This window comes from Phacochoerus africanus, chromosome 2 (assembly GCF_016906955.1).
Source record: "Phacochoerus africanus isolate WHEZ1 chromosome 2, ROS_Pafr_v1, whole genome shotgun sequence".
Lineage (NCBI taxonomy): Eukaryota > Metazoa > Chordata > Mammalia > Artiodactyla > Suidae > Phacochoerus > Phacochoerus africanus.
The window spans coordinates 133,044,089-133,057,383 of NC_062545.1; the positions used below are offsets into that span (position 1 = coordinate 133,044,089).

The 13,295-nt window shown below is 36.3% G+C and overlaps 1 protein-coding gene across 1 annotated transcript in view; it reads right to left on the minus strand.

The window, feature by feature from the left end:
* Window positions 1-13,295, minus strand: part of BUB1B (BUB1 mitotic checkpoint serine/threonine kinase B) — a 49,391-nt gene that overhangs the window by 29,705 nt on the left and 6,391 nt on the right. Inside the window, exons 3-6 of the mRNA XM_047766729.1 lie at window positions 11,684-11,743; window positions 11,121-11,265; window positions 6,692-6,888; window positions 549-715 (exon numbers count right to left, since the gene is read on the minus strand). Of these exons, the coding sequence (XP_047622685.1) occupies window positions 549-715; window positions 6,692-6,888; window positions 11,121-11,265; window positions 11,684-11,743 (569 nt within the window). The remainder of the gene's footprint in view (window positions 1-548; window positions 716-6,691; window positions 6,889-11,120; window positions 11,266-11,683; window positions 11,744-13,295) is intronic.

The window sequence follows — 13,295 nt, forward strand, 5'->3', positions numbered from 1 at the left end:
GCTCCGATTCGACCCCTAGCCTGGGAACATCCATATGCCGTGGGAGCGGCCCAAGAAATGGCAAAAAAAACAGACAATAAATAAATAAATAAATAAATAAAAAGCTTACTGCTGATCATCTTTAGGTATACAAAGAGAGCCCAGTTTCTGCCCCCCCAAATGCTGAACACCAAGATAACACATTCTTTGAGATTTTGGTACATCTAAGCTTTACCTTAATACCACCTGCATACTGCATATCTTCTTTCAACTAACAAATCAAATTCAGAAACTCTAGATACTTCCTACATACTAGGTTTTTCCTTTCCTTTTCTTTTTCCATTATAAGGGTCCCAGAATAGGCTTTTTTTTTTTTTTTAATTAAGACACAAAATGCTGGCATGTTTTAGCTTTACTGCACACTACTTAGTTCTCCTTAGACTTCTTTTTTGCTACCTAATACGCAGAACACTAGGACAATGTCCAGATATATATTTATACATGATCTCCTTACATGATTTGCCCACCACCCAAGACTAAGCGCTTTCCATAATACTTAACAAACTCACCCTTGAGAGCACCTCCTACACGGCTGATTGGAACTCTTGCTGTCTTTTTCCCTTTGCTTTTTAGTTCGGCCAATGTGCTTCGTTGAGGTACAGAAGATCCAAAAGCTTCGTCCTCCTCTTTTTCAAGTGCCAATAGTGTTTGCCGAGACACACGAGCTTGGAAATGTCTAAAGAGGATGGACAATTAACACTTGATGAAATGAACACTACCCATCAGGTTCAAATTTTCTAATTTGTTAACCAAAAATGGGAGAAGAGTGGGATAGGGGAAGAAATACATAGAAATAGCCAATGAAAGTGTTTATTCTCTCAGGAATAAAGAAAGCCACCTTGAAATCAGAGACGGTTTTGGCTAGAATGATTTAGCCTCCCCCCTCAACATATGTCCAAATTTGACCAATTAAAAATATTCTGAAGAGCATTGGTCAGTTGATCTCAGAATTAAATCACAGTGAGTGAGATTAAGATTACAGAATTTATTAAGATCAGAGTTTCTCATTAGCTTTTTATTATAAAACTCACAAAATAGTTGAAAGAGTAAAAAAGCACACTTACACCCTTTTCCTAAATCTATTTTATTACTATATGCCTCTATTTCTCTCTCTCTCCGGAGACTCCAACCACTACAACCCTGCCCTCGTCATGCCACCATTTTTCCTGAATCAGATGAAATGAAGTTGCATACAACATGACATTTTACTTTAGCAAAACCAACATAAGTTTGAAGACTAAACTTCCTGTGTGGCTGCCAAAGTTTTAAGTGTTAACAAAAGGGTAAAAAAAACTGAATAAACTGCAAATGCTGGCCAAGATGGAATAAACCCACGGTAGCCTCTCTCTCTTCACTGATTAGAATTAAAAATTCTAGACAAAATTTTAACAAGCAACTGAGGTCTCTGAAAAGCAAACAAAAGCAAGTGGACTGTGGAGAGGAATCAAACTTGAAGAAACAACCCACGCAGGGCTGTTTCCTGTTTTGTTTTTCTTTCCTTCTTCTCTTTTCCTCATGGTTTTGAATTGTTAATTGGTGGTGTGGAAAGCTAAAACTCCCAGAGAAAACCCATCTTTCTGGCCAGAGGACTGGGAAAAGGGGACTCTGAGGGCCAATGAATATGGAGGAATATTGGAGAGGATGAGCTGAAAAAGAAGACCTCCTAATTTTGTACTGTCACAAAGCCCGGGACTCACCTTTGAGCTATACATATACAAGACAGACCCAAAGCAGCACAGAAAAGGCTTTTGAGAACTGAACTATGATACAAACCACTGCTTAAGTCCTAGACTACCCTGGAGCAACAGACATATGGGATAGACTCAAAGGTCTTGAAAATTGAACTGGAACCACTGGAACCACTACCCATATAAGATGAAAAAAAATTATGATAGCTGATGTCTGGTTGCCTAATAAGACAAAGATATCAACTTTTCCAGAGAACATCAACCAAGAGGACCCAGAGTCTAATAATACCAGGATAAATGTCCAGGATATAACCCAAAATTACCTGACACACAGAGTAAGGAAAATGTGATCAATTCTCAAAAGGAATAAAAAAAAAAAAAATCAACAAACCCAGGTGTTAGACTTTTCAGAGATTTTAAAGCAGCTACTATTATGATGCATCATAAGAAAAAAGTAAAAATATCTGAAATGAATGGAAAGACAGAAGTTCTCAGCAGATACAAAAACTACAAAAAAGAATCCAATGGAATTTTCAAATCTGAAAAACACAGTATCTGAAATAAAAAATTTACTGGATATATTCCATATCAGAATGGAGATGGCTGAGAAAAGAATACATGAGCCTGAAGACAAATCAATAAAAATTGGTTACCATAAAGAATAGAAGGAACAAAGGTTAAAAAAAATTTTTTTAATTATCGGAGTTTCGGGGACCTGTGTGACTGTATCAAAAAGTCTAACATATGTGTACTACTGAAATCCCAAGATAAAACGTATAGAAAAATAATGGCTGAAAACTTTTCAAATTTTATAAAAAGACATGCATCTACAAATTCAAAAAGCCCTGCAAACCCCAAATGAACATAAAGGTAATCACACCTAAACACAAACTGCTGAAAAGCAATGTTAAAGAAAAAAAATCTTGACAATCAACACATTACAAAAAAAAAAAGGGGAATGAGGAGTTCCGGTTGTGGCGCAGTGGTTAACGAATCTGACTAGGAACCAGGACGTTTCGGGTTCAATCCTTGCCCTTGCTCAGTGGGTTAAGGATCTGGCATTGCCATGAGCTATGGTGTAGGTTGCAGACGCAGCTCGGATCCCACGTTGCTGTGCCTCTGGTGTAGGCTGGTGGCTACAGCTCTGATTTGACCCCTAGCCTGGGAACCTCCATATACTGAGGGAGCGGCTCAAGAAAAGGCAAGACGACAAAAAAAAAAGGGGGGGGGGATGAACCAGTCAAATGACTGCAGATTTCCCATCAGAAATCATGGAGTCCCAAAGACAGTGGGGACATCTTTAAAGTGCTGAAAGAAAAGAACCCACCCAGAATTCCACATCCAGTGAATATCCTTCAGGAATGAAGATGAACAAAAACATTTTCAGATGAAGAAAAACTAAGAAAATTTATTGATAAAGACTCAGTCTAAATGAATGGCTTAAAAAAAGACCCTCTTTTGGTTGAAGGAAAATGATATCACAGGAGAACATGGAATTTCAGGAATAAAGAAAGAACAGAAATGATAAATACAAAAGACTATTTTTCTCCTAAGTTCTTTAAAATATGTATGGCTGTTGAAAGCAAAAATTATAACTCTGTCTGATGGAGGTTTTCAATGTATGTAAATGTAATACATATGACCAGTATATCAAAAAAGTAGGGAAGCTTTATATGTTTATAAAGCGTCTATATTTTACTTGAAGTGGTAAAATATTAACTCTAAGTAGACAGTAGGTATATGTACTATATACCTTAGGCAACCACTAAGAAACTGTCAAAACACCAATAAAATAAAATGAAATACTAAAAAAAGTTCAAATAATCCAAAAGAAGATAGGAAACAGGCAACAGAGGAACAAAGGACAGAGAACAAACTTAAAAAAAAAGAGTAATAGATCTAAGTCCCACATAACTGATAATTCCATTAAAATGTTCTAAATATACCGTATAAAAGATATTATGAGAATTGAGAAAAACACAATTCCTAAATCAGCAAGGATACAGAAGAAAAGAATAGACTACCAATCAACTTGATCAAATGACATTTATAGAATATTTCATTCCAAAACAGAAAACACATTTTTCAACTATACATAAAACATTCACCGTAAGAGACCATATACTAGGCCAGAAAATGAACCTTAATAAAATCAAGAGTTAAAACCATACAAATTATGTTTTCTGACCATAAAGAAATTAAACTAGAAATCAGTAACAGGAAGATATCTGAAAAATCTCCAAATGTTTCCTAATTAAATAATACACTTCTTTATAACCATGGATCAAAAGGAAAACATAAGGAAAATTAGAAAACATTTTGAATGGAATGAAAATGAAGTATTGCATCAAAATTTGTGGGATACACCTAAAGCAATGCTTGGATGGAGGGTTTTTTTTTTTTTTTTTGGTCTTTTTGCCTTTTCTAGGGCTACACCCGCAGAATATGGAGGTTCCCAGGCTAGGGATCTAATCAGAGCTGTTGCCGCCGGCCTACACCAGAGCCTCAGCAATGCCAGATCTGAGCCGTGTCTGCGACCTACACCACAGCTCACAGCAACGCTGGATCCTTAACCCACTGAGCGAGGCCAGGTATTGAACCCTCAACCTCATGGTTCCTAGTTGGATTCGTTTCCACTGCGCCATGACGGGAGCTCCTGGAATTTTTTTACTTTTTAAAAAAATTTATTTATTTCTGTCCTTTTAGGGCCACACCCATGGCATATGCAAGATCCCAGGCTAGGGGTCTAATCAGAGCTGCAGCTGCCGGCCTACACCACAGCCTACACCAATGCCAGATCTGAGTCATGTCTGCCACCTATACCACAGTTCACGGCAACACTGGATCCTTAACCCACTGAGCGAGGCCAGGGATTGAACCCACATCCTCTTGAATACTAGTTGGGTTCGTTTCCACTGAGCCACGACAGGAACTCCAGAATTTTTCTATTAGAAAAGAAAGCTCTAGAAATCAGTGCTCGCTTTAAATTAGAAAAAGGGCAAGTTGGAGTTCCCCTTGTGGTGCAGCAGAAATGAATCCAACCAGGAACCATGAGGTTGTGTGTTTGATCCCTGGCCTTGCTCAGTGGGTAGAGGATCTGAGCTGTAGTGTGGGTTGCAGACATTGCTCAGATCGGGCATTGCTGCTGCTCTGGCACAGGCCGGCAGCTACAGCTCCAATTAGACCCCTGGCCTAGGAACCTCCATATGTTGTGCGTGTGGCCCTAAAAGGACAAAAAACAAAGAAAAGAAAGAGAAAAAAAAAATCTATGAAACTAAAACCTAGTTCTCTAAAAAGATGAATAGAAATTCTACCCAAATGACAGAGAAAAAAGATCAATACCAGGATTACTAATATCCAAAATGAAAGATAGGAAGTCACTATGTAAACTATAGACATTTAAAGGATAACAAAGGAATACGATGAACAACTCTATGCCCATTAACTCACCACTTAGATGAAATGGACCCATTCCTTGAAAGACAAAAACTACCAAAATGCACTCAAAGAAATAAAAGCTCTAAATAAGTGGAGAAATATACCCTGTACCTTCACAATACTAGTGAAAATCCCAAAAAGCTGATTCTAGAATTTATACAGAAAGTCAAAGGAACTAGAAGAGTTAAAAAGAACATAAGTAGTGGACTCAGTATTACTTGATTTCCACACCTGCAGAGTAACAGAAATAAACCTACACAAATATGATCACCTGATTTTTGTCAAAGATGCAAAGGTAATTCAATGGAGGGTCTTATTCAACAAGTGGCACAAGAATAAACAGAGGTGTCTATGCAAAAAGAAAAACAAAACCAAAAAACAAACAAACAAAAAAGCACCTTGATACCTTCTACAAAAGCTAATTCAAAATGGATCAGATTCAAATGTAAAAAGTAAAACTATAAAATTTCAGGATAAAAACGTAAAAGAAAAATCTTTGTTTCCTTCAGCTATGTAGAATTCTCTAATATACTAAAAGCATGATCCATACAAGAAATAACTGGTAAGTTAAACTTCTTTAAAATTAAAAAGTTTGGGGAGTTCCCGTCGTGGCGCAGTGGTTAACGAATCCGACTAGGAACCATGAGGTTGCGGGTTCGGTCCCTGCCCTTGCTCAGTGGGTTAACGATCTGGCGTTGCTGTGAGCTGTGGTGTAGGTTGCAGACGCAGCTCTGATCCCGCGTTGCTGTGGCTCTGGCGTAGGCCAGTGGCTACAGCTCCGATTCAACCCCTAGCCTGGGAACCTCCATATGCCGCAGGAAGCGGCCCAAAGAAATAGCAAAAAGACCAAAAAAAAAAAAATTAAATTAAAAAGTTTGTTCTATAAAAGACACTCCCAGATCTAAGCTGGGAGAAAAGATTCTCAAATCACTTATCTGACAAAAGACTTGTATTCAGACTATATGAAGAACTCTTACAACTCAAATGCATTATGCTAAATGAAAGCAGCCAGACTCAAAAGACTATATACTGTATGATTCAATGTATATGACATTATGGAAAAGGCAAAACTATAGGACTGAAAAAAGATCAGTAGTTGCTAGGGGTTGTGACTGTGATTAGGTGTTGACTACAAAGGGACAGCATTAAGGAATGTTACAGTAATGAAACTATTCTATATCTTGATTATGGCAACGGTTACATGTCTTTATTCAGTTGTGAAAACTTAGAGACCTGTACACCAAAAAGCAGATTTTACTGTATGTTAAAATATTAAAATATTTAAGTATTTTAACATATGGCAAAATCCATGTATATAGAAAATAATTAAACAGTTGCCTATTTGAATATTAAATAGGCAAATATGTAAACATTTATTAGTAACTCATCAATATTTAAATAAAAATTTGATTATAACTAAGTTAATTTGTCAATTCATGGAGAGTACTTTATTCAGACGTAAAACAACTGTTTATAGCTATTAGTTTTAAAGAGTGAAGACAACAAGCTCAAGAGAAGCAGTTTACCGGTGCTGGGACTGCAGTTTTTCCATTGGTTCAGCTTTCTGTTGAATTCCTTCCTGAAATATCATATCTGCTTTCTTAAAGTTTTCTCGAGCTTCATATTCTTCAGCCCATGAGATATAGAACTGAGCAAGTGAAATGCCAATTCCTTGGTTATGTAAATAACTGTACATATCCAAAGGTTCGTTGCATAAATGTCCCTGTAACAATTCAAAACATTAGCAGTTAACCAAGTTCTCTTCATTTATTGTCTATTATGTGCCAAATAATCATTGGAGATACTATATGTAGCTTCTGCATTGAAAAAAATGTATCTATTATAATACAGCATTATCAGGAATACATTGGGAGGACCTAAAAAGTAGATGAAAGTAAGAGATTAATTTGTAAGAAAAAGAGATGAGGAGGAAAGATTTCAAGAAGTATGACATTTGAGTCAGGCCCTTAAGGAGAAATAGACTTATATAAGGTAGAGAATGGGAAAGGAAGGGCATTCTAGACAGAGAAAATAGCACAAGCAAGACACAGAAGACTAAAAGTATATAGGGGTGTAGGCAAGATAAGGAGTTTGGAAAAAAAGGTCTGACCAGTCTTGAATGTCAAATTAATCCATTTAAAATTTACTTGATGGCCAATGTGATATGTGTTGGGGTAGGAGAGCTATAAGCAAAGAAATGACATGGTCAAATCTACATTTTGGAAGGAACCTTATAAAACCAGATACAATGTAGATAATTCCAGGAGCCAGAAGGGGTATGGCAGGGGGAATCACTAAAAACAGTATTTTGATACTTTAATATTTTCTTTAGTCTTTTTTTTTCTTTTAAGGAAAAAAAGGAGCATATACCATTTAACACCAGATAAAAGGGTTTTTGTCATTTTTTTGTTCCATTTAACAGTGCATCATTCATTATTCCATATTGCTACTTACTCTTCACTATTATTTCAAATAAATGAACAATGCTCCATCTAGCAGATCTTCCATCATTTATTTAACTATTCCCCTATTTTTTGACACACCACTTCCAATTTTGCCCAACTATAAATAATTGTACAATATATATCTTTAAGCATACCACCTTTTACATTATTCCCTCAAGATAAGTTCCTACGAGTAGAACTATGTTAAAAAGTAAATTGCTTTCTAAGAGGGTTGTATACATTTAAAATGCTAGTAATTCCCAAGTATAATTTCTCAGATAATACTTTTTAAAGTCTACTTTCATAGTAGTATTTCAGTGTTCTAATTAGGAGTTCTTTTACTACTACAGAGGGTAACTTTTTTTCTGTTCATTTACTATGCATTTTCTCTATCTATCTGTTCCTGATTGTCTATCTTCAGTTAAGTCCTCCTTGTATACTTTACCATATAACTCACAATTTTCCCTCCTTCCCTTTTGTTATACTTAAAATTAATTGCTTACCATCTATGTTCCCCAATAAAGCAAGTCCTACAAAGGCAGAAAACATTGCTATCTACTTGCTAGCAACTATATTTCTGTCCCTAGCCAGGGTCTGATAGAAAATGGTTGAATAAATGAAATGCCCCATTTATATATTTACAAAAACAATCAGTACTTTATTGAATTTTTTCTGCTTATCCAAATTAGTCATGTCTTCCCATATGTGATGCTATTTCAAGCATAGTTATATTTCTGACTGTGCTACCAGTGTAAGACCCAGTCCTTGACAGCTATTACTACATAAATAAAGCTTAAAATTGACTGTACTTCATTAATGGCTTTCTGAATAGCTCTGGTTCAGCATGGGACAGCCAATACAGATCAGGTTATTCCACAGTGCTAAATGATATCACTTAATAAATAATATAAATAAAAGGACAAGATGGTTAGATGAATAGATTCAAAAGCTAAACATATTTTTTGGCAACCCTTAAAAAGCCAAACTAGAACAATTTTACACTTTTAACTAAAAATATTGGATATTTTCTAAGAACAAATTTTTCCTTAGCTAGATTGTAGATTTATCCCTTACAAAAATAACACTAACTGGAGAAATCTTTCTGCAAAGCGGAAGAAAAGAGTAGTGTGAGGAACCCATTTGTTATTCCTCTTGACTAAGAAAAAGACAGCAAAAAAATTTAATATGCACCTTGTTATCCAGGTAAAAGTTCAGATTACTGCTGATTACTCTAGAGCTGATCACTTGAATTTGAGGGTTATCTAGACCAGCACTTCTTAGATTACCTGTTGTGAAGGGGATAATTTTGGAGGTGTGTGGGTGTTTAAAAGTTTCTATTCCATTGTTGACTGATATTTTTAAAATATACAATAAAAATAGAAGTTACCAGAAAAATGATCGTGCATTTAAATGTGGCAATGCCAAATTGTTAACAAAATTTCTAAGTGCTTTCTTCTCAATTTTTGTACTTATCTTGAACAGTTTACAGACCATTCTCTCGGTAGCACTGGTCTAGACTATGCTTTTTACTTTATAATAATCCTTGCTCTTCAATACCAACACCAGATTAACACAAGAGAACAGAGAAAGTATTCCAATTGTTACTTTTAAGAGCTCCAACTAAATATAATAATAGAATCCTGAGATTAAAAATAACTTTAGTGATTTATCTAGTTCGACTTTTTTATAAATCACATAGAAGAATATTATACAGGATAGACTAAAGAACAAAATCCATTAGCATACCACCAGGAACCATAAACTCTATACTAACAAATCCGTTAAGCATTCTTTGTGTGCCATCCTTTGTTATAAATTCCTGTAACTATTATCCCTAGAGTAATTTCTCCAATTTGTCAATAAGGATGCCAAGATACGTCAAGTATCCTGCAGAAGTCAAGATAATTATATCTTCAAGATTCACCTAACTTCCTATATTAGTAACAATTTCAAGTTTAAGATAAGTCCTCCTCAAGAGATATGTTTTAACCAGAAAACTTTTTTTTTTTTGTATTTTCTAGGGCCACACCAGCGACATATGGAGGTTCCCAGGCTAGGGGTCTAATCAGAGCTGTAGCCACCGGCCTACACCAGAGCCACAGCAACGAGGGATCCGAGCTGCATCTGCAGGCTACACCACAGCTCATGTCAATGCCGGATCCTTAACCCACTGAGCCAGGCCAGGGATCAAACCCGCAACCTTATGGTTCCTAGTCAGATTTGTTAACCACTGAGCCACGATGGGAACTCCTTTAACCAGAAATCTTATTAATTTCCAGTGTATTTTATCATATTACAATGAGTGTTATAAATATTCTATTATCCAGAATTATGTAATTACCAATTTTTAACAAATTTATTTTAAAATTTTTATTTTTACATACTTATTTTTTTATCCAACATCTAATCCTATCACCTAAAATTCTAAATATTTATCACTTCCTTTTTTCTAATCTCTTTTAGGATAAATGCAATGACATTAATGTCAAAGAAACCCTAGTCATCATTTTTATGAAGATGTTTTCATAAAAAAATCCTTGAGTGTTCTTACAAGAATTACATGTCAAAAAGACAGTATCAAGTGGTCAGGTTAATATACTAGGTGAAAGAAACCTCAGGACAGATGAGAAAGTGATACCGGAATCACCTACAAAAGATGTTCCCCCCAAAATTCTACTACTGCCATGTGTTGGCTCCTATACATCCTCCCCTAATACAGCTGCATGGACCAACGATGTTTAAAAATCAACAAATATGGAGTCTGGGGTTAAGAGATGCAAACTATGGCATTTGGAGTGGGTAAGCAATGAGATCCTGCTATACAGCACAGGAAACCATATCTAGTCACTTATGATGGAACATGATGGAGGGTAATGTGAAAAAAATAATGTATATATATGTGTGAATGGGTCACTTTGCTTTACAGTGACAGAACACTATAAACCTACTACAATGGAAAAAATAAAAATCACTAAATAAATAAACTGAAAATAAAATCAACAAATGACCCAATCCCCCACGCCTACAGAAATACACAGCCTTACGACCACTTTTAAAGGGATTAAAAAAAAAATACTTATAGGAGTTCCCGTAGTGGAGCAGTGGTTAACGAATCCGACTAGGAACCATGAGGTTTCGGGTATGGTCCCTGCCCTTGCTCAGTGGGTTAATGATCCAGCGTTGCCGTGAGCTGTGGTGTAGGTTGCAGACGCGGCTCGGATCCCGAGTTGCTGTGTCTCCGGTGTAGGCCGGTGGCTACAGCTCCAATTCGACCCCTAGCCTGGGAACCTCCATATGCTGCGGGAGCAGCCCAAGAAATAGCAAAAAGACAAAAAAAAAAAAAAACTTATACTAAAATCCATCTCTAAAATAGAAATAATTTAACAAATATTGAGTATTTATTAAATACTTAGTATTTACTAAGTGGCTCAGGTTTTTGGTGTACAAGGTACTTCCAGAGAAAATCTTTTGGTTTAATTTTTAAACTCAGATGGTACTTAGACTTACTTACCAGCTTAAGCCAGAGACTAAGAAATCGAGGATCATTGTAATACTGTTTTTCCCCCTGTAATGCTTCTATAGCTCTTTCCAATAAAGTTGACATATTACTCTCCTTCCCCCCCTGGGGATAGTTCTGCTCTGTCCAATTAATATACCTGAATGGGAAGAGAAGGAAAAGAGTATTTTTAAAGTTTAACATGTCTTATTCCAAGGCCCATTCTAGGCTTTTTAAAGCAGCAATATCTAATATACTGAGAGTATGTTTATTTAGAGGTCCTCAATGACATGCCCTAAGCTTGTACCCCTCAAACTTTTCCAAATATTGCTAACATGTGCCTGTGGGAAATAATGAGGATGGTGATAGAAGGGTTAAGCTCACAGTCACATACCACGAACTTGAAATTTCTTCAATACCAAATACCTCAGGAAGAAACACTGATTATTCTTTTTTTTCGTGTCCCCCAAACACTATTTCCTACTCCACAGTGCTCCACTCACCCCAGTTTGAGAAGCATGTCCATAAGGACTCATCTGTTAAGTTTCTATTGCCCTTGTTAAATAAAAAAGACCCACCTATCCCAAACATCCAGAGGGTCACTTCCAGCATAAAATCGAATTTCTGATTCAAATGCCCTGAAATTTAAACAGAAAATGTTAGCAAAATCAATAGTGCTAAGAGCCAAATGAACAAGTGTCCCTTCAATTTTATTCATTTACTAAATGTTTAATACCAGTCCAGATGCTGCACTGGAATTTGAGGGTTTGTTAAACAGAAACAAAAAGCACAGAAATAATCAAGATTCTGCCTGACAACATAACAGGAGATAAAATATGTAGAAATTAGAGAAATTCCAAGACAACATGCAGAAAAGCAGTATTACAGAGCAGTTTAAAGCTCTGACCAAGACTCTCTAGGTTCCATTAATCACTAGCTGAGTGACATTAGAAAAACTATTTAAATTCTGTTTTCAGTTTCCTAATCTGTAAAATGGGGGTAATAATAGTACCTATCTTATTAGGTTCACTCATATTTTTTAAATTTAATTTTTGGTTTTTTAGGGCCGCACCACAGCACATGGAAGTTCCCAAATTAGGGGTCAAATCAGAGCTTCAGATGACAGCCTACACCACAGCCACAGCAACACAGGATCCGAGCCACGTCTATGACCTACACCACAGCTCACAGAAACGCTGGATCCTTAACCCACTGAATGAGGCCAGGGATGGAACCTGCAACCTCATGGATCCTAGTCAGGTTCGTTACTGTTGAGCCATGATGGAAATTCCTAAGGTTGACTAATTTTAAGTGTAAAGTGTTTGGACATAGTAAATAATAAAACGGTAACTATTATTTTATATGTATATGATAGTATTAAAGAAACACACACACACAAATATATAGAAATAAGGATCTTAAAGAAAAATTCCATGAGTAACATCAGAGAATTATACCGTATATAAACTGGAGGAATGCTTTAGAGAAAGTGTGAAATATGTCTTTGTAGAGAGTGTGGAAATGCAGAGGGCTAAGACTAAGTTAAGATTGACCAGTTAGAACAGGGGAAGTATTGGGTAACAAACCACAATTTAGATAAGTGATTAATCAATAAAAACTGTATAATGGGTTATGTTTGACTTTGACATAAAAAATAAGAATAGTTTCTGACACAAAGGAATTTATACTCTAATAAGAAAGCACATAAATGAAAAACTAACAATACAGAGCCATACAGTATATTACAATTGCCAGGAACAGATATTAAGGGCTTTATAAAGTCAAAAGGAGGTATCACAGAAGCAATCTTAGAAGGTGGGACTCTGAAGGAACCATTAGATTTGAAAGAAAAGGGGAGTCTTCCAAGAGAAGGAAATCAGTATTGAATAAAGTTGTCAAAGTGGGAGAGTTTATCCAGAGGAAACTAAGGTAGTTTTGGGAATAAATGGAAACATCTGGAGAGGTAAGAAAGGAATGCTTTTTTTTTTTTTTTTTTTTTGGTCTTTTTGCTATTTCTTTGGGCCGCTTCCTGCGGCATATGGAGGTTCCCAGGCTAGGGGTTGAATCGGAGCTGTAGCCACCGGCCTACGCCAGAGCCACAGCAACGCGGGATCCCAGCCGCGTCTGCAACCTATACCACAGCTCACGGCAATGCCGATCGTTAACCCACTGAGCAAGGGCAGGGACCGA